The 27,187-nt window shown below is 43.9% G+C and overlaps 1 protein-coding gene across 1 annotated transcript in view; it reads right to left on the reverse strand.

Annotated features, from left to right (window-relative positions):
• Positions 1 to 832: 832 nt before the first annotated feature.
• The window catches only part of LOC109907767 (synaptoporin-like), a 40,697-nt gene continuing 14,342 nt past the window's right edge, over positions 833 to 27,187 (reverse strand). The window contains exons 3-6 of the mRNA XM_020506002.2: positions 3,658 to 3,785; positions 2,905 to 3,103; positions 2,512 to 2,703; positions 833 to 2,418 (exon numbers count right to left, since the gene is read on the reverse strand). Coding sequence (XP_020361591.1) covers positions 2,161 to 2,418; positions 2,512 to 2,703; positions 2,905 to 3,103; positions 3,658 to 3,785 — 777 coding nt within the window. The 3' untranslated portion in view covers positions 833 to 2,160. The remainder of the gene's footprint in view (positions 2,419 to 2,511; positions 2,704 to 2,904; positions 3,104 to 3,657; positions 3,786 to 27,187) is intronic.

A 27,187-nucleotide genomic window follows, 5' to 3' on the forward strand; every position in this document is an offset into this window, starting at 1 on the left:
AAGTTTAACGTAATGGTACAATAGGTTCACTTACCTGTTTGACACCTTGGAAGCTGTATTGACTAATGTAAGAAATCCTATTTTACTTGTGTTCTTTGGTTTAATGTTGAACCACCCAAATTAACAGGAAGCTTTAGTGTAGAACAGGTAACTTGGCAACAGGTGTTCTTTGGCAAACATTAGCCTTACTGTGACCAAGCCCGCTTAGGTGCTGTTTGTTAGGGCCAAAGTAATAGTCAATCTGAGCTCCAGATTGGATCATCTTAAATACATAAGTTCTGTTCCCTGAGAATAGCAATAAGGAATCTCTGTTGTCAGGTCAGATGCTCATTGTTAGATTCCCAAGTTAAACTAATACATTCAGCCAGATACCTTTCATTCCAAAGCTTGGGGACAGGTGACTGCTGGACTCATTACCGGGGGATTCCTGTCTGCTGATTCAGGTTTACTGGATACGGATCATTTTCTTTATTGAGACATAAAGTCTGGGATTAGGTTTGTTTGTTTGCTAGTAGAATTCCTTCACTCTGGTAATGGTAAACAAAGGGCCACAGACTTAACTGCCTGCCTCTCTCTGGGAAAGGCTGGTTTCTGCTCAACCATCTGACAGACGTTCATTGCCCATCCTCCCATCCCTATGGTAACCAAGCTGAGGTGTGTTTAAAGGTGGTGCTCTACCTGGGGCATTGGGTCAGGGCAGGGTAAGGGGTGAATCAGGTACCTCTGTGCTGGAGTTAGCCTGGCCCATTAGGGATACTGGCCTGTCTACCAATGTCCCCTAAGACACTCTTTGTGCAACTGTCTGAGAGAGAGAAAGAGAACATACCATGAATGGATTTGTACAACATCTTTATTAGCATTATTCAAAATGCTTGTAAAATATCATCCACCCTCAGTAATCATAAACAGATTACAAATACTGGTAAATGGTTTTCAAATTGTTCAAATTATAATGTTACACGGACAGAAGAGCAAGTACATACATGGAGTTTCTTTTTACCACATGCTTTGACACTGAAGACACATGGTTAATTCATTATCATCATCAATATCAGACACCATCTCATTAGACTTATTTTTATACATTGCACAAACTTTCCAAAAGTTGTACAAACCTGAATGACTTTGTTTATAGAATTCAAGACAGAGAAAACATGACAGATAAAATGGAGGGTGTTCAGGAATGGTTATACAGACAAGCTTGGCTGAGCTCACTGTTTTAATTGCAACTTAGTTATTCTGGCCCTTTTTCACTGGGGCCTAGCTAGCTAGCTCCAGGATGTGTATGAAATGATTCTTTCATTTGAATCAAGAGCAACCATTTGTAAACAGAGCGGGTACAAACACTTTTCCCATTTACAATTGTTAACAACAACATCAAAAACTCCCCACAAATCAATACATAAAACCCATTTATGATCAAGGGCATCTTGTGTAACATGGCAGACAGCGAACAATTCTTCCTTAGTGCAGTGAAATAAAACTTTATACAATTTAAATAATCATTCTAAATATATAAAATAAAAACACATTTATTTAAATATAGTGTATACTATAAAGGATGTCTTGAAAAAAATATAAATAAATACAAGCGATTAAATAAAATTCTAATAATGAGGAATAAACTGCTACTGTTACCTTGCTGTAACGCTGAGATTAAATCCTGCCAGTTTCACAATTAGAATGTGCACAAACAAGCATAGAAACACATAGCACCACTTCATGCACTTTGTCAAGACTATATAGGAAACTTCAAGAATTATACAATTGTAGACCACATTTCTCTTCCACGACAGTACAAACCAGTTTGAAAAAGACGTCTCGTTAAAAAGGCAATACAACATTCACGAAAACAACATCTAAAAACGTAACTAAAATCTAGATTTTGTACAATACTTCAAAATACAACGCGTGGAACTGTATCAATCGACAACTTACCTTTTCTGGCACCAGAATATTGTTACCTAAGAACTGCATGTAGGTCATTTGGACACATTTTTTAAATGTTTTTGCACAAACAGGACACCAACAACGTGATGCATCAGAGGATCAAACTGAGCTAGCCCCTCATGCCCCCTCCCTCCCTTCAACCCTTTCCTTCCTTAACCCCTGATTGAATTTGCCCTTATAGAACACTGATGTCCCAATCAGACTGCAAGGCTACATCTGATTGGAGTAGGAGGTGGGTTCACCCACAGGACTGTATTCTGATGCCTGCTCCCGGTCTCCCTGGCCGCTGTAGCCTCCTGACTGGTCGAAGCTGCCCTGGTTGTAGGGCTGGTGCTGGCTGAAGGTCGCGGCCTGTTTTTCGGGTGGCGCTCCAGCATACCGAGCAGGTCCTCCCTTATGCCAGCCAGTCTCCTTGAAAACAAACCAGATGTTTCCTGCCCACAGGACGAAGTTTAGGAAGCCAAACACCTGGGGAGAGACAGAGTATATCACAACAAAACAAACCATACATGTGGTGTGTGTGTTGTGGTGTGGTAGTGTGTGGGTCACAGTCTGTCGTACCACAGAGGTGTTAAGGCCTGACCAACGGGGTCCTTGCACTGAGCCACACTTGTTGGTCATGACCTTACAGGCAGATATGAGCTCCTGCACCTCATCTGGATCTGTGGCGACCTTGACGTCCGACAAGGCCTGGGCCCAGGCCGAAGAACTGACCAGCCACATGAAGGCGAACACCACGGTCACTATGAAGTCCTGAGAGGGGAGGGGGACATATTACTGAATAGTGATCAAGTTGCTGTTTGCACAACCAGCAGATGTGAAAGGTGCAGGGACTGGGTACATTATACAACATATATTGCAGCATGGAAGCAGTACAAACACATAGCATACTATCTTATTCAAAAGGAAATATAATCAGTGGAGGTTTGAACACGGAAAAGGTGAGAAGCTCACGATGAGAGGGCCTCGGTTGTTCTCTCGGTACTTGTTCTGGAAGAAGATGTAGACTACGGTGGCCATGAGGGAGTAGAGGAAGGCGAACACAGCAATGGTGACGAAGAACTCAGCTGAGGAAGAATAGTCCCCAATGAGGAAGAGACTCTCCCTCCTCCTCCCATCACACAGCGGAGCCTCAAAGGACACCTGGTGCAACCTGCCACAGAGTGGAGAAAATAGGAGTCTAAAACACCTGTAGCCACTCTTTAATCAATGGAGAGATTAAGTCTGTTAAAAGACATCAACAGACTGCTGATGATCTTATTTTGTGTGTCTTGAGTGAATATTAGCAAAGCGACCACTGAAAGCATTTTAGACATCTTGTCTGGTGCTAATCACTACCCCTTTGTTTGGCTGCATTATAGCTTTCAGAGTGCCACACAGATGGATCTTAATTGGCTCGACTAAATCTTGCATATGGTGTTAGAAATTACATCTCAAATTGTCTCAAATATTATCCCGCTAGGCTGGTGTTGAAAAGCACATGTGTGCACGCACACACATACACACTGAAACACAGACAGCAAAGGAATTTGAATGAGGAGCAACAGAGTTGGAGATGGCTCCTAATCTCTTTGGGTTCATTAAACATTCATGGGGATGCGCTGGAAATTGAGAAAAAATACCTCTAACCCAAATGTGCTTGTCCTCGAGTTGCATTACTATTATGTGTCTTAAATGTTACTAGAAAGTGTCTAGAAAGGGTCTTACCTAAAAGGATAGGCAAAATCGATGCCAATACTGAGGTTGCTGCTGGCCTTGTCAAGCTGACAGTCAACGCTAACCCGCAGCTGTCCACTGTAGCCTCCACATGTTGCAAATGCAAAAATGGCAAAAAGCTGTTGAGAGACAAACACACAAAAACAACTAAATTATTGAATTGCAACTCTGTTCAGGAGTAATTAGCCTGATTATTTAAAGGCCCAATGCATCTGTTTTTTATTTTATTATCTCAATATCAAATAATCTCTGGTTAACAATTATATACATATAGTTTTCCATTAAAATAGTCAAAAATAAACAATATTAGCTGTTTAGCAGAGGCTTGGCAGAGGCTTGGAACTGTCTTTATTGGTCCATTAAAGGCCTAGTGCAGTCAAAGATGAGATTTTTCCTGTGTGTTATATATATTTCCACACTGAGGTTGGAATAATACTGTGAAATTGTGAAAATGATGGTAATGTTTTTTGTGTAAGAGCTGTTTGAAAAGACCACCTGAAATGTCAGCCTGTTTTGGGGGGATGGAGTTTTGGCCTGGATGGTGACATCACCGGGCGGGAAATTAGTTAGACCAATAAGACAGAGATCCAAACCTCTCTGCCAATAACAGCTGATTTTCAGTTTTCCCCTAACTAGTGTTAGCGCAATGATTGGAAGTCTATGAATATCTGCATGCTGCTAACGCTAGTTAGCATTGGCTCGTGAAACTCCACGACTTCATCTGATTCTGGGGAAGTAGATAATGGGCCTCATTGCCAAAATCCCGAAGTATGCCTTTAACTGAAATTGATTTGATATGGAGATTAAAATGGCTGCATGGAACTTATACCGCCGGTGATGTCACCGGGCAAGACAAAACTCCAACCATGCAAAACCTGCTGGTTAGAAGGTCCTGTGTAAATTGTACTTTCTACCAGCAACTATGAGGAAATAACACTGATCAAATTTGTTCACACTTTTACAATGTTAGTTTCATCAGCTGTTGTACAATATGATACAGAACACAGGAAAAACAGCATTTTGAATGCAATGGGTTTAATGACTCATCTGTTGAAAGTCTGAGAGGGTATTGTGATCACTAAGAACACAAGGGCCTTGTTGTAATTTCCTCCCAATTATTTATGCATCCATCAGTTGTTAAGTCAAAGATAAACAAGAACACCAAAGCGTGCAGATCTAATCCCTCCCAAGGATTTTGTTGGTCTTCCAGCAGGCAAAGCAGTGCTCAATTTCAATTAGGCCCCCTCCCACACATACAGGTAATTCATATCCAGCACCACTCTCTCTGTGGTGGATTCTCACTGCAGTTAGACAAAGAGGCAGTGACATGGCTACGGCTACTGCCAGCAATGTCTGGAGTACCCACCCACCAAAGAGTGAGACAGGTTGAGATAGCGAGACAGGCAGAGAAATAGGGAGAGAGAGAGAAAAGAAACCATTTTCAACGTGAACGACCTCTGGCCTGATGAAGTACATTAGCCAAGCACTGAGAACAGAATGGGCTCATACTGAGAGGTTAGGCCTCTCACCGCCTGCTTGCAAAACTAATACAAAAGCAAAGTCTCATCATGAGTGGGAATTAGATTTCAGTAGATGACTCAGATGCCAATGTTCCGTTATGAAACAAACAGACACAGAAGAATTATTAACACTTGGACCTGGACCATTCCAGCAAGGATAATAGGGTAACAACATGCGGCATAAAAAACATCTGACAATATCAATCGCTCAAATCAGCTATCTGCTCCTTCAACCTGTAGCTACAGCTATAGTTCCAGACACGTCAGGTGTCTGGACACATAACATGCAATAACAAAATACATTAGGTTTCTTTCACAAGACACCCATATAGCAGACGGCAGTCATTAGTACTGTACTGACAGACTGGAGAGAGAGAGCAGTCAGCGTGACAGAGACATCCTCTGTAGTCCTCTTGCGCCCAATGATGACCTCATCACCCGCAGACTGAAGAGAAATTCCTGGACATCATTAGACTTCCGCTCCACTTGGCATGCCCACAATAGGACCACAACTTCTCTTCTCCCAGGGGTGGCTGCAGAGACTGTAGATCCATCTCTGAAAAACGACTAGTGCTATGGAGACATGCATACACTGCCACACATACACATGACATAACATGCATATGCACATACATCAACACACACACACACACACACACACACACACACACACACACACACACACACACACACACACACACACACACACACACACACACACACACACACACACACACACACACACACACACTTGTCCAGTCTGTTGGCTGAAATATATATCAGGTTTGTTTCTATGGGGATCCTCCAAACAGAGCCTGAGAAATAATTCCCATGCTGCTACTGAGCCAAACACTCAACTACCATGAGAACTAGGAAACTTAGATTCACATGTATAAGCACTACTCTTCCATAGTCTCATTTTCAGCCCTGCATCCAGGGCTCTGGGAGCAGTAATAGTTATCATTAGCAAGCTCATAATATAATTTGTCTGCTCAGACTGAATGATCCTCTATGTCTACCGTTTTGTTAAAATGAACCCACCAGTAGTAGAGCAGAGGAAAGGAGAGAAGGGAAGGATTGAGAGAGGCTCACTGTAAAGGGCGGCAGGGTAACCTAGTGGTTAAGAGCGTTGGACTAGTAACTGAAAGGTTACAAGTTCATTTCCCCGAGCTGACAAGGTACAAATCTGTCGCTCTGCCCCTGAACAGGCAGCACTGTTCCTAGGCCGTCATTGAAAATAAGAATGCCCTAGGAATGCCCTAAGAATGCCCTAGTGCTACACAGCTAATTGAAATAATCAAAGCTTGAATTTGTATTTATTTTACCTTTATTTAACTAGGCAAGTCAGTTAAGAACAAATTCTTATTTTCAATGACGGCCTAGGAACAGTGGGTTAACTGCCTGTTCAGGGGCAGAATGACAGATTTGTACCTTGTCAGCTCGGGGATTTGAACTTGCAACCTTCCGGTTACTAGTCCAACGCCGGTTACTAACCACTAGGCTACCCTGCCGCCCCAGCTGTGTAGTGCTAGGGCAAAAACAAAATGTGCACCTGGGGGGCCCAGGACCGAGTTTGGGAAACCCTGGGCTAGAGAGAGCAAGACATGATGGAAAGGCTCATCACTGCTTGCACTGAGAGAGGGTTATTAGTAAGCTCTCATATCTAGTCACTTCAAAGGACAACACAGGCATTTCTCCTCAGAAAGCCATGTAGTGGGACAGCAAGTCAAACCAGGAAGATAATGTAACAAACGGCAGGTAGGGAAGTGAACCTGGGTCTCTGGCGTGAAAGGCAAACACCCTAAACATCACGTCAATAGGGTTAACCCACCTGGTGGGAATTGTAATGTGGCTCATATAGCGAGGATCGCTACAATATCTTACAGACCAATGTGAAACTGATGCTGGATTGAACACAAGTGTCGCACTAAGAATTACACATCTCCATTTACATTGCACCAACTTTAGTTGATCATGCAGAACATTACACAGCCTAATCACTCTGTTAACTTATCTAAATCTCAACAATTTTGCAATTATTTCTTAAGGGAGAGGCATGGTATTCTCTTATCATTAGGACCTCAATGCTGAAATACATTTGTTGAATTTCATTAAACATTTTGTAACTGAATATCTGACCACACCTAATCAACTGCAGTATGTAGAGTGTATGAAAATGTAACTTACCGGTGCAAATATAACCATACACATTTGAAAATTACAATCCAACTTTGTTACACAAAATGTTTTCTAGTAGCTCTCACTCTCATCCCGTGAAACCGAAGAAGATGCTCCCCAGAGACTGAACAGGGTTGTGTGTTGTCTACCTCTCTCTCTTTCTCCCTCCCTCCCTTTTTCATAAAGTAAAACAACGAATATTGTGAGAGAGAAAAGTGATATGAAAAAAGCGAGAGACACGGGATAAAGAGAGAGAGATGGATATGATGTCACCTATCAGTTTCTTTATATTCAGTATGTTCTCTTCTTACCCCAGCTGAAGATAGGACTCCACACACACACACACACACACACACACACACACACACACACACACACACACACACACACACACACACACACACACACACACACACACACACACCTAGCTATAATGTACACAAAACCATACCACAGGAAACCCCAGAACATGCCATAAACAACCTCACAACATCAAGAACCTACAAAACTACAACATTCTGAGCACCACCAGCTAACGTTCTCTTCCAATGACATTGATGTACAGTACCAGTCAGAAGTTTGGACACACCCTACTCATTCAAGGTTTTTCTTTACATATTTTGATTTGTTTAACACTTTTTTTGGTTACTAAATGATTCCATGTGTTATTTCATAGTGTTGATGTCTTCACTAATAATCTACAATGTTGAAAATAGTACAAATAAAGAAAAACCCTGGAATGAGTAGGTGTGTCCAAACTTATGACTGGTACTGTAAGTGCACAGAAACATCACTCAAACCAGACCTAAATGAGTCTGAGGAAATGCTGCCATTAGAGAAAACAATATTCGTAATCACAGACCCAACAGGGAGAGTTTCATTAGGCAAGAATTATAATTCTGTAGCAGTTGAGGAAGACCAGCTAGAGTGGGGCTTGACCCAGCAACCCTACAGTAACAGGGCAATCACACAACCTATGCCATAAAGATCCAGACCTCTTGCCAGCGGCTGTACTACGCTTACGTACAGAGGTGTTACAAAACTGTGATGTCTAAGATTGAATCATTGAGGGAGATATGAGAGTTAGTAGGGAGTGGGGTAAGAAGCCATTTTTTACAGGGAAACATAGTATTCTTTCTAACAAAGGTGTCTCCATATACACTACATGGCCGCAATTATGTGGAGACCTGCTCGATGAACTTCTCATTCCAAAATCACGGGCATTAACATGGAGTTGGTCCCCCCTTTGCTGCTCTAACAGCCTCCACTCTTCTGGGAAGGCTTTCCACTAGATGTTGGAACATTGCTGCGGCGACCTGCTTCCATTCAGCCACAAGTGCATTTGTGAGGTTGGGCACTGATGTTGGATGATTAGGCCTGGCTCGCAGTCTGTGTTCCAATTAATCCCAAAGGTGTTTGATGGAGTTGAGGGCAGGGCTCTGTGCAGGCCAGTCAATTTCGTCCCCACCGATCTCGACAAACCATTTGTATATAGACCTCACTTTGTGCATGGGGGCATTGTCATGCTGAAACAGGAAAGGGCCTTCCCCAAACTGTTGCAACAAAGTTGGATGCACAAAATCATCTAAAATATAATTGTATGCTGCAATTCCCTTCACTGGAACTATGGGGCCTAGTCCGAACCATGAAAAACAGCCCTAGAACATTATTCCACCTGCACCAAACTTTACAGTTGGCACTATGCATTGGGGAAGATAGCGTTCTCCTGGCATCCTCCAAACTCACATTCATCCGTCGGACTGCAAGATGGTGAAGCGTGATTCATCACTCCAGAGAACGCGTTTCCATTGCTCCAGAGTCCAATGATGGTGAGCTTTACACCACTCCAGCCGACGCTTGGCATTGCGCATGGAGATCTTAGGCTTTTATGCGGCTGCTCGGCCATGAAAACCCATTACATGAAGCTCCCGACAAACAGTTATTGTGCTGACGTTGCTTCCAGAGGCAGTTTGGAACTCGGTAGTGAGTGTTGCAACAGAGGACAGACGATTTTTACTCGCTACAGCACTTCAGCACTCGGCGGTCCCGTTCTGTGAGCTTGTCTGTCCTACTACTTCGTGGCTGAGCTGTTGTTGCTCCTCAACGTTTCCACTTCACAATAACAGCACATACAGTTGACTCTAGCAGGGCAGAAATTTGACGAACTAAATTGTTGGAAAGGTGGCATCCTATGACGGTGTCACGTTAAAAGTCACTGAGCTCTTCAGTAGGGGCCATTCTACTGCCAATGTTTGTCTATGGAGATTGCAAATCCACTAATTTGAAGAGGTGTCCACATACTTTTGGTTATATAGTGTATTTCAGGATGTTGTGTATCCCTGGAAATAATCAGAATTAATGTAAACAATACAGTTTTGAAAACATAGCTTGTCCAATAAAAGAGGTCTCTTGGCACAACTTACCCCAGGTATGGGGCAAATTAAGCCGCAGGACAGGGTAAGTTACACTGCCTACACATTTCTGTAATGAATGAAATTGTAGGGACCGACACCGGAGATGAGAAGCAGGTAAGGGGAGTAAAACATTTAATCAGGAACAGACATGAAACAAGACAGGAGCAGCGTCAGCACACGGGTATACAAAGACAAATAACAATCAATGCAGAAGCAGGGAACAGAGCAGGGAACCAGACAGATATAGGGAAGGTAATGACAGATGTGTTTGAGACCAGGTGAGTCCAATAATCGCTGATGCGTGTGATGGGGGGAAGGCAGGTCTGTGTAATGATGATGGCAGGAGTGCGTAATGCTAGGGAGCCTGGAGCTCAAGCGGGAGCAGGCATGACAGAAATATTACCAGTAGCTTTTAAAAACCATGTCTCTCCTTATTTCCCAAACACAATCACAATAGTTTTTGTCTTAATCATATTAAGCATATTTTAACACAGGCTTAACCCCTAGCAAACACTTTCTACGTTTTGTTTTTACACTTGTAACTTAGGCCAGGCCCTGTTGTTACCTCATATCCTAGCGATAATGCCTAGCATTACGCCTTGGAAGAAAACACTTCAATTTTCTTAACTTGCCATGGGCGCAACATACCCCATACCATTGGCTCAGTTTGCCCAAGGCAAAGATTTTGACTATATTAGCCCACACAGCTACAATGATGCACTTTCATGCTAGGTTCAGGACCTCATATTGAAGCTTATAGAAACTCCAACTGCTAAATAGAACACTCTTATCTACTTTGGTTTATACACAAGCATCATGAAACCTCTAACACAATCAATTAATTTGACTTGGTGAAAATACTTTTTTGAGACCTAACTTGCTTACTACTTTTTCCATGTGGTTTTCTACCTTCACAGACTCCATTAAATGATGACTTCTTCCTAAATATTTGGTCAAATTATACATTTTGTGTATGGTTTCTTAGAAACAACTTCCCCCTTTTGCTCAACTTACCACACTCTCCCCGACTGGAGTACCTTAATATTCATCATCATCATCATCATCATCATCATCATAATAATAATAAAACCTAAGGGAGTTGTTGGTAGAATGAGAAACAATAACATTTAATGTGATTTAGCACACATCCTGTCCTTATAGTAGTAATGCAATAGCATTTTGTGCTCCCGAACCCTACGGCCCAGGGGACTGCAGCAGAGGAGGCTGGTGGGATGGGCTATAGGAGGACGGACTCTTTGTAATGGCTGGAATGGAATTAACGGAATGGAGTCAAACGTGGTTTCCATATGTTTGATGTATTTGATTCCGTTCCAATGATACTCCAGCCATTCCAATGAGTCCGTCCTCCTATAGCTCCCCCCACCAGCCTCCACTGGATTTCAGATATAAAAGGGTGGCTGAATCTGCTTTTTTTTTTAAACAAGAAAGTTTCAGGAAACAAAAAATCGTCCTTCATCTGAGGCCAGGACTAATGGGGTGTTACCAACTCTATCTGGGACTATAGGGAGAAATCACAGGCTGTGACAAATGCAGGTCTGCAGTTTAATATCGCATAGGTTATCATTGCCATTGTAAAAATACAAACCCTCTGTGGCAATGGTAGAAGAGAATCCTACAGCTACAGTGCCTTGCGAAAGTATTCGGCCCCCTTGAACTTTTGCCACATTTCAGGCTTCAAACATAAAGATATAAAACTGTATTTTTTTGTGAAGAATCAACAACAAGTGGGACACAATCATGAAGTGGAACAACATTTATTGGATATTTCAAACTTTTTTAACAAATCAAAAACTGAAAAATTGGGCGTGCAAAATTATTCAGCCCCCTTAAGTTAATACTTTGTAGTGCCACCTTTTGCTGCGATTACAGCTGTAAGTCGCTTGGGGTATGTCTCTATCAGTTTTGAACATCGAGGGACTGACATTTTTTCCCATTCCTCCTTGCAAAACAGCTCGAGCTCAGTGAGGTTGGATGGAGAGCATTTGTGAACAGCAGTTTTCAGTTCTTTCCACAGATTCTCGATTGGATTCAGGTCTGGACTTTGACTTGGCCATTCTAACACCTGGATATGTTTATTTTTGAACCATTCCATTGTAGATTTTGCTTTATGTTTTGGATCATTGTCTTGTTGGAAGACAAATCTCCGTCCCAGTCTCAGGTCTTTTGCAGACTCCATCAGGTTTTCTTCCAGAATGGTCCTGTATTTGGCTCCATCCATCTTTCCATCAATTTTAACCATCTTCCCTGTCCCTGCTGAAGAAAAGCAGGCCCAAACCATGATGCTGCCACCACCATGTTTGACAGTGGGGATGGTTTGTTCAGGGTGATGAGCTGTGTTGCTTTTACGCCAAACATAACATTTTCCATTGCTGCCAAAAAGTTCAATTTTGGTTTCATCTGACCAGAGCACCTTCTTCCACATGTTTGGTGTGTCTCCCAGGTGGCTTGTGGCAAACTTTAAACAACACTTTTTATGGATATCTTTAAGAAATGGCTTTCTTCTTGGCACTCTTCCATAAAGGCCAGATTTGTGCAATATACGACTGATTGTTGTCCTATGGACAGAGTCTCAAACCTCAGCTGTAGATCTCTGCAGTTCATCCAGAGTGATCATGGGCCTCTTGGCTGCATCTCTGATCAGTCTTCTCCTTGTATGAGCTGAAAGTTTAGAGGGACGGCCAGGTCTTGGTAGAATTGCAGTGGTCTGATACTCCTTCCATTTCAATATTATCGCTTGCACAGTGCTCCTTGGGATGTTTAAAGCTTGGGAAATCTTTTTGTATCCAAATCCGGCTTTAAACTTCTTCACAACAGTATCTCGGACCTGCCTGGTGTGTTCCTTGTTCTTCATGATGCTCTCTGCGCTTTTAACAGACCTCTGAGACAATCACAGTGCAGGTGCATTTATACGGAGACTTGATTACACACAGGTGGATTGTATTTATCATCATTAGTCATTTAGGTCAACATTGGATCATTCAGAGATCCTCACTGAACTTCTGGAGAGAGTTTGCTGCACTGAAAGTAAAGGGGCTGAATAATTTAGCACGCCCAATTTTTCAGTTTTTGATTTGTTAAAAAAGTTTGAAATATCCAATAAATGTCGTTCCACTTCATGATTGTGTCCCACTTGTTGTTGATTCTTCACAAAAAAATACAGTTTTATATCTTTATGTTTGAAGCCTGAAATGTGGCAAAAGTTCGCAAAGTTCAAGGGGGCCGAATACTTTCGCAAGGCACTGTATAGGGGAAAAACTGTGGTTCCGTGTATTGATTGGTATCGGGTATATTTCATGACGTAATGACAACTAAATTAAAGACAGAAAGAAAGCAAAAGCCCCCCTCCAACATCACAAGACCATCTCTTTCCTAGAACCAACGAGGGAAACTGAAAAAAGGGCGTAAACGGAACACATGTTGATGGAAACTTGAATCAGGCATCAACAAATCAGACATAGGATGGAAGAAATCAGAGAGAACTGCCCGGAACAGTGTGATGGACACTTGTTGGATTATTACTTTGTTTCTGCCTCCATAGTTTGAAGAAAGTATATTGTACTACTTCAGATATGCACTGCCCCAAAAAACGTTGATTTCATGTATTCATTTGTATCTGGTATATTTCATGATGTAATTACAACAAAATTAAAGACAGAAAGCATGCAAAAGATCAAACATCCCTTTGAAGGAACATCTCTCTTTCTGTAATTCTCGAGTGAGATGCTTTTTAATACCTATGAAAAAGTATATAGAAGTTAAACCTCATGAGACAGATTAGTGTTAAAAAACTGGACTTGGCAGCTTGGAGGAAGTTATATCACTCCTAGTAGTCTACACCACTGCACATAGAAGCTCTGCTCCAAACTCAGCCTTGAACATCATCTATCATCTCACTATCTGTCTCAAACCAGGTACAGTATATGTATCCAGATCCAATGATGAATTATGTAACACATTTCCTCTGCCATCACATTGCAATCTACCTCCCATGAAAGTACAGAAGAGAATGACCATTAGCTGCTGTGGGCCTGCAGGTCTGGAATTGGAGGTGAGGGCCGAGGGCTGAGGGCAAAAGTCATGGAGCCTGGGGAAAGAAAGTGTGTCAAGCTCTCCTCCTACAAAGATATTGATCTTGAAGAAAGTTTTTCACAATGTATAATGAACAAGGAGGTTTTCTTAGTTTAGAGTAACAGATGAGTACAATATTTTGTAAACAGAAGGAGAACTAGCTACATCCCAAACATCCCCTTTTACTTCACCCTGGCTGCCTCTTCTAATTGAAAAACGTATCTTCGAGGATGTCAGGAGGAGAACATGTGTCACGGATCAGACATACTCTCCAAAATCCCCCCTCCAACATCACAAGACCATCTCTTACCTGGAATCCATAAGGGAAATGGAAAAAGAGGCCGCCCACGGAACACATGTTGATGAAAGTGTGAATCGGGCATCAACAAAACAGACATAGGATGGAAGAAATCAGAGAGAAATGCCCAGAACAGAGTGGGATGGACAGCAGTGGTCCATGACCTATGTTCCCTGAGGAGCAATGGGCCTATAACTTGTTGGATTATTACGATGTTTTTGCCTCCGTGGTTTGAAGAAAGTGTGTTGTACTACTTCAGATATGCACTACAAAGATGCATCTCAATAGTTCTTTCCTTGTATCCTCTCCTTCATACACACTGATCTGAAAACGTATGACTGTAACAACTGCTCGCTGAAGGAGGGAAAGAGGTACAGTGCCTTCAGTAAGTATTCAGACCCCTTGACTTTTTCCACATTTTGTTACGTTACAGCCTTAACCTTAAAATGTACTAAATAAATACAAATAATCAGCAATCTACACACAATACCCCATAATGTATTGTCCTGAATCTTCGTCATAGGATTCACTCGGATTGCCTGCTTCTGGAGAGGGGACGATATTTCCTGCATCAAAATGGGCGCTCAGGCCTTGGGATCAGTCGATGTGATGACGCTGCAGAAGCGTGGGGGACGCACAACAAATTGCAGCCTGTACCAATGTTCGCTCTAATTATTTTCGGCACTGAGCAAATTTCAGGTCCGCTGAGCGTAAACTTGAACATTGTGAAAATTCTGTGAACACTGTGGCTGTAACCACCTTATGTTCCAGTTTTAACAGTGGCCAAGTAGGCTACTATGGCTATTTAATCATAATGTAGGCCTACCAGAGTGGCCAGTACTGAAAAGTACTGAAGGAAAAATACTTTAAAGTAGTACCTAAGTAGTTTTTTGGGGTTACTTTACTTTACTATTTATATTTTTGACAACTTTTACTTCACTACATAACTAAAGAAAATTATTTACTTTTTACGCCTTGCATTTTTCCTGACACCCAAAAGCACTCGTGACATTTTGAATGCTTAGCAGGACAGGAAAATGGTCCAATTCACCCACTTATCAAGAGAACATCCCTGGTCATCCCTACTGCCTCTGATCTGGCAGACTCACTAAATACAAATGCTTTGTAAATGATGTTTGTGTTGGAGTGGGCCCCTGGCTATCCGCGAGTAAATAAAAAACAAGAAAATTGTGCTGTCTGGTTTGCTTAATAAACAAAACAAAAATAATAATAAACGTCCCTTTTAAGAGTCCTTTCTAATGACTCTGAAAAACACAAAAAGAAAGATGCCCAGGGTCCCTGCTCATCTGCGTGAATGTGCCTTAGGCATGCTGCAAGGAGGCATGAGAACTGCAGATGTGGCCAGGGCAATAAATTGTAATGTCCGTACTGTGAGACGCCTAAGACAGAGCTACAGGGAGACAGGACGGACAGCTGTTCGTCCTCGTAGTGGCAGACCATGTGTAACAACACTTGCACAGGATCGGTAGATCCGAACATCACACCTGCGGGACAGGTACAGGATGGCAACAACAACTGCCTGAGTTACACCAGGAACGCACAATCTCTCCATCAGTGCTCAGACTGTCCGCAATAGGCTGAGAGAGGCTGGACTGAGAGCTTGTAGGCCTGTTGTAAGGCAGGTCCTCACAAGACATCACCGGCAACAACGTCGCCTATGGGCACAAACCCACCGTTGCTGGACCAGACAGGCAAAAGGTACTCTTCACTGACGAGTCGCGGTTTTGTCTCACCATGTGTGATGGTCAGATTCACGTTTATCGTCGAAGGAAAGAGCGTTACGCCGAGGCCTGTACTCTGGATCGGGATCGATTTGGAGGTGGAGGGTCCGTCATGGTCTGGGGTGGTGTGTCACAGCATCATCGGACTGAGCTTGTTGTCATTGCAGGCAATCTCAATGCAGTGCGTTTACAGGTAAGACATCTTCCTCCCTCATGTGGTACCCTTCCTGCAGGCTCATCCTGACATGACCCCCCAGCATGACAATGCCACCAGCCATACTGCTTGTTCTGTGCGTGTTTTCCTGCAAGACAGGAATGTCAGTGTTCTACCATGGCCAGCGAAAAGCCCGGATCTCAATCCCATTGAGCACGTTTGGTACCTGTTTGATCGGAGGGTGAGGGCTAGGGCCATTCCCCCCAGAAATGTCCGGGAACTTGCAGGTGCTTTGGTGGAAGAGTGGGGTAACATTTCACAGTAAGAACTGGTAAATCTGATGCAGTCCATGAGGAGCAGATGCAAAGCAGTACTTAATGCAGCTGGTGGCCACACCATATACTGACTGTTACTTGATTTTGATTTTGACCCCCCTTTTGGTCAGGGACACATTATTCAATTTCTGTTAGTCACGTGTCTGTGGAACTTGTTCAGTTTATGTCTCAGTTGTTGAATCTTGTTATGTTCATACAAATATTAACACATGTTAAGTTTGCTGGAAATAAACGCAGATGACATTGAGAGGATGTTTAAGGAATGTGAAATTAATTCTACTTTAACTTTTGATACTTAAGTATAATTTAGCAATTACATTTACTTTTGATACTTAAGTATATTGAAAATCAAATACTTTTAAACTTTTACTCAAGTAGTATTTTACTGGGTGATTTTCACTTTTACTTGAGTCATTTTCTTTTAAGGTATATTTACTTTTATTCATTTATTCATTCATGTGTAATAATTGGGTACTTTTTCCACCACTGAGAGTAGCCTACCATCAACAACAATTGAAAAAAATGCATCCCATAACATTTTTACATGGAAATAGCTGTTCTATCACCCAGTCTACAGTAGAAGTAAATGTTTAGTGTTCAATGTAGGCCTACATTCCAGGGGACTTTAGAAAAAAAAACATGCAGGGCTTGACATTAATCTGTTTATCCACTTGTCATCCAGACAAGGAGGTGACTGAAAAGGTTGTGTTGTTTGATGCAAGAAACCATTTTACAAAATAAAATTAATTATTGTTCCCATACTGTTAAAACAAAGATTCAGACAGATTATGCTACCCTCTGCCTTTTAGCTACATAGCTTTGTAATGAATACACAGGTAGAAAAAGGTGTAGATTCACATGCAGAGCGCGGCAGGTGTTTATTTCGCCTTCGCGGAAGGCAGGAATTGTGGTCACAGGCCGGCAATGGTCATACACAGGTAGGCAAACAGGCAGGTGAATCAAAAAGAGGATTGAAGGCTATAACTGGTTCTCACAAATGAGCTAGGAAAAGGCTTAGTAGAGTCAAAATGAACAATACCTCACAAAGGCACAAACAGAATGAACTGAACTAAATAAGGAGCTGATGAGACCAGGTGAGTAACTAACACAGGTGAAATCAATGAACAAAAATGAAAGACAGGGCTACCTTTAACAACACAAAGAAACAGGGCTACGTTCACGAACACAAAGAAACAAAACACAAGGTTGACAAAGAAAATAAATACAGAACCCTATAAGCTTACTCAAGACAGTCTCAAAATACAACATTGCCCCATTAAGACATAAAAAAGCTCTTTACTTGACTTACTTTCGAAGATGGCTAGAAATACATATATTGAATATATTTTGTGCTCCTGTAGGACGCAACCACTCCCCCATTGTTGACTAGAAATTTGCTATAACTGGGCTAATAACTCACTAACTAGCAAATAATATGAACAAATGTGCATAGGTGTCTACATGCAGCTCTCGCTTTGATCTCAAAACAAGTGCATCTACTCCCAACCTCTCATGCTGTAAACACTGTCCAGTTCAAGGTGAACGGCACAGATCCATATATGGCAATGGCTATTTGCATATAGGCCTACGGCAGTTATGGCGCATGGTCTGTGTAGAGTCGTGCCTGTCAATGCAATAGAATCCTACTCCAATGCCCTCTGCCTACAACAAAATCTCTTGCACAGTTAGTTTTACATACTAAGTCTTGCACAGTTTTGTTCTGGTACATTGAATGTGGCTAATATATTATTGATTCATGCACAATTTCTACAGGAGAATGAAACTTTGATAGTGTTAAAGTGGCAATATGTAACTTTTTGGGCGACCCGAACAAATTTCCATAGAAATGTGAGTTATAGATTTAGCATTCTACTTCAAAGCAAGTCTAAGAAGCAGTAGATCTGTTCTATGTGGCTATTGCTATGCTTACGTTTTGTTTTTGCCTATTTTACTTTCAGTTTTGTACACAAGCTTCAAACAGCTGAAACAACAATATTTTTGGTTATGGAAAATATATTTCACAATGATTCTCTACACTAGGTATTCCCAAACTGGGGTACACGAATGCTGTCAGGGGTACGCCAAATAAAAATGTGATTCACATAAAAATATAAACATATATAGTTTTTTTTCTTCACATTTTCAAACAGTTAATTTATATTTTCCAACGGGGCTATACATTTGGGTGAGGTTTTTTTGTCACCTGAGTAGCCTCGTTTCACTGCCAAAAACTCAATTCAACCATCTAGTGTTCAGCGAAATAACAACACAATGTCAAATACAGGTAGCCTAGTCAAATAATTAACATCCGGTCACATTAACCGTTACTCTCTTGCGGGAATTCCACTAATGGTTCGTATGTAGCCAAACATAGCTGCTGCTAATGTTGGTATCTGTACTGATGGCGCAAAAGCCATGACAGGGAGACATATTGGAGTGGTAATGCGCGTGCAAGCAGTTTCTCCCGACGCCACTTGGGTGCACTGCAGCATCCACCGAGAGGCTCTTGCTGCCAAGGGAATGCCTGACAGCTTGAAAGACGTTTTAAAGCAAGGCCCCTGAACTCTTGTGTATTTTCTGCACTATGCAATGATATGGGCAGCGACCATATAACGCTTTTACAACATACAGAAGTGCGCTGGTTGTCAAGGGGCAAAGTATTGACATGTTTTTTTTAATTGAGAGACGAGCTTAAAGTTTTCTTTACTGACCATCATTTTCACTTGTCTGACCGCTTGCACGATGATGAGTTTCTCACATGACTGGCCTATGTGGGTGATGTATTGTCTCGCCTCAATGATCTGAATCTAGGATTACAGAGACTCTCCACAACTATATTCAATGTGCGGGACAAAATTGAGGCTATGATTAAGAAGTTAGAGCTCCTCTCTCTCTGCATTAATAAGGACAACACACAGGTCTTTCCATCTTTGTATGAGTTTTTCTGTGCAAATGAACTCAAGCTTATGGACAATGTCAAATGTGATATAGCGAAGCACCTGTGTGAGTTGGGTGCGCAATTACACAGCTACCCAAAATGGATGACACAAACAACTGGATTCGTTATCCCTTTCATGCCCCTGCCTCCAGTCCACTTACCGATATCTGAACAAGAGAGCCTCATCGAAATTGCAACATGCGGTTCTGTGAAAATTTAATCAGAAGCCACTGACAGACTTCTGGATTGGGCTGTGCTCAGAGTATCCCGCTGTTAAGACACTGATGCCCTTTGCAACCACGTACCTATGTGAAAGTGGATTCTTGGCCCTCACTAGCATGAAAACTAAATACATTATAAATACAATTATTTAAGACTGAGACTCTCTCCAATACAACCCAACACTGCAGAGTTATGTGCATCCTTTCAAGCATACCCTTCTCATTAACCTGTGGTGAGTTATTCACAATTTTCGATGAACAAATATATACCTGTATGTAAGATGGTTAAATAAAGAGCAAAATGATTGATTATTATTATATTATTATTTGTGCCCCCGTCCCATAGGAGCTCTTTTTCACTTCACACGAGCCGGGTTGTGACAAAAACTCACACTTATTCTTATGTTTAATAAATGTATAATATAGTGTGTGTGTGGCAGGCTTACAATGATGGCAAAAAGCAACATTTGAGAGTGAGCTGACCCTGATGCTAGAGGCGGTACGTAGCTGGAGGTTGAATGTTTGAAGGGGTACAGGACTATAAAAGGTTTGGAAACCACTGCACTACACTATACTAGTTTGTTTAGTCACATAAACTGAAATTTTTCAGTTTTAGCAACCAGGAAATGGTGGACCGATTTCTGCATAGTGTCACTTTAACAAAACGGGAAAACTCTAGAAAGTTGAGTGAAGATCAATCTTGTGCTTCTCTGAGCAGGCTGATATTTATTCTGCACGTCAGTCCGAGGGAAGAGGAACATTGGCCCTGTACCCTGATGTCATTGTTTGCATGGCAACCCTGTGCATGCACACCATTGGTCGGAGCAGACAGCAAGCCTCCCGTGAAGGGGCGGGACGTTACCTTATGGACTGGGAGAGATTGGTTCTTCTTCCATTTCCCCCACTCTTGACAACTGTGTGTCTAAATGTGGAGAAGGGACACTTTTCATCGAACTCACATACGGGAGACACAACACTTTTGACACCCGTGAAGACTGCTTAACAAGTCAAATAAAAAGCTGCATGGACTTAATATACCTTGGAGCATGGTGAAGTTATTAATTACACTTTGGATGGTGTATCAATACACCTAGTCACTACAAAGATACAGGCCTCCTTCCTAACTCAGTTGCCGAAGAGGAAGGAAACCACTCAGGGATTTCACCAATGGTGACTTTAAAACAGTTACAGAGTTTAATAGCTGTGATAGGAGAAAACTGAGGATGGATCAACAACATTATAGTTACTCCACAATACTCACCTAATTGACAGAGTGAAAAGAAGGAAGCCTGTACAGAATATAAATGTTCCAAAACATGCATCCTGTTCGCAATAAGGCACTAAAGTAATACTGCAAAACATTTGGCAAAGTGCTTAACTTTTTGTCCTGAATAGAAAGGGTTATGTTTGTGGCAAATCCAATACAACACATTACTGAGTATCATGTTATGGCTATGCTTGTAATCATTAAGGACTGCGGAGTATTTCAGAATAAAAAAAGAGTGCAACTTCCCCCATGGTATGTTGTACCGAAGTTGACTAACTGGAAGGGAAACAAACTTTCTTTCTCCATGACAGAGGTAGAGTCCCCCCAAGAGGTAAAAAGAGAAGCAGCAGTACTTCCGCTACAAGTCCCTCTCCCTGCCTGTCAGCAGCACACACCATTTCCTCTTCTCTATCTTGGTCTCTCCAAGCCCATTTTCCATATAAAGCTCTTTGCCTGCAGGCTCCTCAAAACCATGATCACCATAATCAGAGCTGACACCTACGTAGTATGCAGCTCCAGTCTGCCATTACAGGCAGCTGGATGGCCAGTTTACCAAAAGGAGGCGAGGTTACAGTTTGATTTCAATGGCGTTCAACTCCTGGAGGGGCTAATTAAATTTGGTATGCCATTTTCAGATTATGCAGCTTGACCTCACACATTCATCTCGGTACGAGCATCAACATTGACTTACACGTGCACACCTACAGAATATGAGTCACATATAAACATGCACAAGTGCAAACATGCACACACATCTGCACACATTCATACACACATACAGTAACAGTCAAAAGTTTGGACACACCTAGTCATTGAAGGGTTTTTCTTTATTTTTACTATTTTCTATATTGTAGAATAATAGTGAAGACATCAAAACCGTTAATAACACATATGGAATCTTGTAGTAACCAAAAATGTATTAAACAAATATGTAGTGAGGGTCAGCCAACGAGAGCATACAGGTCGCGGTGGTGGGTAGTATATGTGTCACGAACCCCGCTTCCTGAGTCTGTGTTTGCCTGTGTTTCTGTCCTGGAGTGTGTTTCCGGTGTCCTGGAACGCACCCTGTCTGGTTGCCGGGCAGATTAGCTTGTTGGGAGATCGATGTTCACCCGCACCTGTATCCCATCAGTAATCTGCACACCTGTCCTGATCATCACCTCTCCCCTTCAAAAGCTCTGACCTGACATCCATTCCCTGCCGGATCGTTAGCCATGAACAGTATGTTGTGCCATAGTATCAGCCTCAAGTTGGATAGAATTTGTTTTGTTGTTTTGTACGTCTTGCTTGCCTTCAACTTACCTCCGTTTGTTCTGTCTTCAGTTACTCACCCGGATCATTTACCCCATTCCCGCCTGGTCATCGGAGGATTCCGCTTCCCCATTGGATCCACCTATTTACTCCCATCAACTCACCACCGCTGCCCGCTACGCCACCTGGATGTATCTACCCACTCACATTCACTTGTAAATAAATACTCACCTTCTTCCTACTCTCCTTGTCCTGGTCTGCTTCTGGGTTCGATTTTGAAGAAACGTGACAGAACGATCCGGCCCAGGATGAACCCAGCGGACCTGGATTCCGTTTGCCATGCCATTACCCAGCAGGGGAAGACACTGGGACAACACAAGACGACGCTACAGGAGATAGCGGGTGCAATCCAGAATTTATCTGCTAGCTTGACACAGATGCAGGATCAGCTCAGTTTGCCGGCGATTCATTCACCACCTGTTTCACCCATCTCACCTGCCGTGTCTGATGCGGTTTCCTTCCGTGAACCCAAGGTACCGACGCCTGATAAATATGAAGGGGATTTGGGAAGATGCCGTTCGTTTCTTATGCAGTGTGGGTTAGTGTTTGATCTGCAGCCCCATTCTTACGCCACTGACAAGGCTAGGATAGCCTTTGTTATTGAACTGCTGCGTGGAAGAGCTCTGGAATGGGCTTCAGCCGTTTGGGAACGACAGGAGACCTGCATGGCTTCATACCAGGAATTCACGGGAGAGATGAGAAGGCTTTTTGACCATCCAGTCCGAGGTAAGGACGCAGCTAAACGTTTGTTCACTCTTCGCCAAGGAGCTTGCAGTGTGGCAGACTTTGTGATAGAATTCAGGACATTGGCTGTGGAGAGTGGTTGGAATGAGGAATCACTACAAGCGTTTTTTTACCAGGGGTTGTCGGAGCAACTCAAGGACGAGCTGATCTCCTATCCAGAGCCTAGTGACCTAGATAGTTTGATTACCTTAGCTATTCGGGTAGATAATAGAGTCCGAGAGAGAAGGAGGGAGAAGCAGTGGGGTCCATCTAATCAATCTGAGACTCGGTTACCATTCGGGTCAGGAAGTGGACCAGAACGGGTTGATCATTTTCCCTCACACGGGATTAGTGGAGGAGTCCTGCCGCCAGATCCTGAACCTATGCAAGTGGGGCGGTACGGGTTAACTAAGGACGAGCGCCAACGTAGACGTGAGACCAACAGCTGCCTCTACTGTGGTAGCTCGGGACATTACATCTCCGTTTGTCCTCAGCGCCCGTTAAACTGCTCGGCTCGTTAAGTTTGGGAGGTTTGTTAGCGAGCCAGTTTCAACCTCTCAAGAGCCCTGTCAGACCTCGTTTTCCTGCTACCCTCATAAATAAGAATCAGAGTTTAGCGATTAACGCTTTCATCGATTCAGGTGCCGATGACAGCTTCATTGATGCCGACTTAGTGGAACAGCTGGGGCTTTCCAAGGAGCAACTACCGGAAGCCATTGAAGCAACCACTCTGAACGGCAGTAGTCTGGCACGGATCACTATGAGGACCGAACCGGTTAAGATGTTGTTGTCGGGGAATCATTCAGAGGTTATTTCTTTTTTCATTTTGCCTTCCCCCCATGTTCCTCTGGTTCTTGGATACCCCTGGCTAAGAGAACACAATCCTTCGTTCGATTGGGTGACTGGTAAGGTGACTAGTTGGAGCATTGAGTGCCATGCTAACTGCCTCAGGACTGCCTGTGCTCATGCTGTCCCCAGTCAGGTCAGTGAGTCTGCTCCTCCTGATTTGTCCCTGGTTCCTGAAACATATCATGAGTTGGGTGAGGTGTTCAGTAAGCAGAAAGCTCAGTCACTTCCTCCCCACCGACCTTATGATTGTACAATTAAGCTGTTCCCTGGAGCTGCCTTTCCCAAGGGACGGTTATACAGTATTTCTCGACCTGAGCGGGAAGCCCTGGAGACCTACATAAAGGAGTCTCTTGCTGCAGGTCTCATTCGTCCCTCATCATCACCCCTGGGAGCTGGATTTTTTTTTGTGAGTAAGAAGGATGGCTCTCTTCGACCGTGTATTGATTATCGGGGGTTGAATGATATTACGGTCAAAAACAAGTACCCCCTGCCCTTGATGAGCTCCGCTTTCGATTCTTTACAGGGTGCTACTGTGTTTACGAAGCTTGATCTACGCAATGCGTATCATCTGGTTCGGATCAAAGAGGGGGACGAGTGGTTGACTGGATTCAATACACCTATGGGACATTTCGAGTACCAGGTGATGCCGTTTGGACTTTCCAACGCTCCAGCAGTGTTCCAAGGTTTGGTGAATGACGTGCTGAGGGATATGATCGGTCTGTTTGTGTTCGTTTACCTGGATGACATCCTGATTTTCTCCAAGGAGCTTTCCAGCCACATCCAGCATGTTAAACAGGTTCTGCAGCGGTTATTGGAGAACCGTCTGTTTGTGAAGGCAGAGAAGTGTGATTTTCACGCCCACACTACATCCTTCCTCGGGTACATCATCTCCAGGGGTGAGATCAAGATGGACCAAGAGAAGGTTCGGGCGGTTCGGGATTGGGCCCGGCCCAGTACGAGATTGCAGCTCCAGAGATTCCTGGGATTTGCGAACTTCTATCGGAGGTTTATCCGTGATTACAGCCGGGTGGCCGCCCCTTTAACTGCTCTGACGTCTTGCACCAGAATATTCTGTTGGACTCCTGAGGCAGACCGAGCATTTCTGAACTTGAAGAGACGATTCACCAACGCGCCGATTCTATCTCAACCTGACACTTCCCGTCAGTTTGTTGTTGAGGTGGACGCGTCTGATGTGGGGGTGGGCGCCATCCTGTCCCAGCGTAGCTCCACTGACGGTAAACTCCATCCCTGCGCCTTCTACTCTTGTCGTCTTTCACCAGCTGAGAGAAACTACGATGTGGGTAACCGGGAGCTTCTCGCTGTGAAGCTTGCCTTGGAGGAGTGGCGTCACTGGTTGGAGGGAGCGGAGCAACCGTTTGTGGTCTGGACTGACCACAAGAATCTGGCTTACGTGCAATCGGCTAAACGTCTCAACTCCCGTCAGGCCAGGTGGGCTTTGTTTTTTGGACGCTTCAATTTTTCCCTGACGTTCCGACCTGGGTCGAAGAACGGCAAAGCGGACGCCTTGTCCCGGATGTTCTCCAAGACGGATGAGAGTGGGGCCAAGACTGAGACGATTCTTCCCCAGAACCTTGTCGTGGGAGCCGTTACATGGAAGATTGAGGAGGATGTGATGGCGGCCCTTCGGACGCAGCCCGGCCCCGGTAACGGTCCACCCGGTCGGTTGTTCGTGCCTGAGTCGGTCCGTTCTGCTGTTCTTCAGTGGTCCCACGCCAGCAAGATAGCTTGTCACCCTGGCGTTGCTCGGACTATGGCGCTACTGCGCAGACGATTTTGGTGGCCTGCCATGGGAGAAGATACCCGGAGGTTTGTTGCCGCATGTCCTGTTTGTGCTCAGAACAAAAGTACCAATCGGCCCAGCTCTGGGCTTCTTCACCCCCTACCTATTCCTCGGCGACCTTGGTCGCATCTGGCCCTGGATTTAGTCACGGGATTGCCTCCTTCTGTTGGGAACACGGTCATTCTGACCATTGTGGACAGATTCAGCAAGTTTGCTCATTTTGTCCCTCTCTCCAAGCTTCCATCTGCCACGGAGACGTCCGAGATCCTTGTTAGGGAGGTTTTCAGGGTCCACGGATTGCCCAGTGACATTGTTTCTGACCGTGGTCCTCAATTTACCTCTGCTGTCTGGAAATCCTTCTGTTTGGCCATTGGAGCTACAGTCAGTCTCACTTCTGGATTTCACCCACAATCTAATGGTCAGGCGGAGAGAGCCAACCAGAAGATGGAGTCCACGCTGCGTTGTCTTGTCTCCTCTGATCCCACCTCTTGGTCATCTCAATTACCCTGGGTCGAGTATGCCCATAATACCCTTCCTTCATCTGCCACTGGGATGTCCCCCTTCCAATGCCTGTACGGATACCAACCTCCATTGTTTCCTTCTCAGGAGAGGGATCTTTCGGTTCCTTCTGTCCAGGCCCACATTCGTCGTTGCCACCGGACCTGGCATCGGGCCAGGAAGGTTCTCCTTAGAGTTTCTGACCGGTATCAGATCCAGGCGAATCGTCGCCGTATTCCTGCTCCCGCTTACACCATCGGAGATAAGGTTTGGTTGGCTACACGGGATCTTCCTCTACGGACTGAGTCGAGGAAACTGTCACCGAAGTTCATTGGTTCCGTTTGTGGTGGAGAGAATCATTAACCCTGTTGTGGTCCGACTCAAATTGCCGGCAACGCTTCGAGTACACCCCACTTTTCATGTCTCCTGCCTCAAGCCGGTTCTCATCAGTCCTCTGTTGCCCCCTCCTCCTCGTCCTCCTCCTCCTCCTCGGATGATCGGAGGTGGTCCTGCCTACACGGTGCGCCGCATAATGGATTCCAGACGGCGGGGTCGAGGTTTCCAATATCTCGTGGATTGGGAAGGATATGGTCCAGAGGAGAGGAGTTGGATTCCTCGGCGTCAGATCCTTGATGACGACCTGCTTCGTGACTTCTACCGCCTCCACCCTGGCGCTCTAGGTAGTCCGCCCGGTGGCGTTCGTCGGAGGGGGGGTACTGTCACGAACCCCGCTTCCCGAGTCTGTGTTTGCCTGTGTTTCTGTCCTGGAGTGTTTCCGGTGTCCTGGAACGCACCCTGTCTGGTTGCCGGGCAGATTAGCTTGTTGGGAGATCGATGTTCACCCGCACCTGTATCCCATCAGTAATCTGCACACCTGTCCTGATCATCACCTCTCCCCTTCAAAAGCTCTGACCTGACATCCATTCCCTGCCGGATCGTTAGCCATGAACAGTATGTTGTGCCATAGTATCAGCCTCAAGTTGGATAGAATTTGTTTTGTTGTTTTGTACGTCCTGCTTGCCTTCAACTTACCTCCGTTTGTTCTGTCTTCAGTTACTCACCCGGATCATTTACCCCATTCCCGCCTGGTCATCGGAGGATTCCGCTTCCCCATTGGATCCACCTATTTACTCCCATCAACTCACCACCGCTGCCCGCTACGCCACCTGGATGTATCTACCCA

Source organism: Oncorhynchus kisutch, linkage group LG1 (genome assembly GCF_002021735.2).
Source record: "Oncorhynchus kisutch isolate 150728-3 linkage group LG1, Okis_V2, whole genome shotgun sequence".
Classification (NCBI taxonomy): Eukaryota; Metazoa; Chordata; class Actinopteri; order Salmoniformes; family Salmonidae; genus Oncorhynchus; species Oncorhynchus kisutch.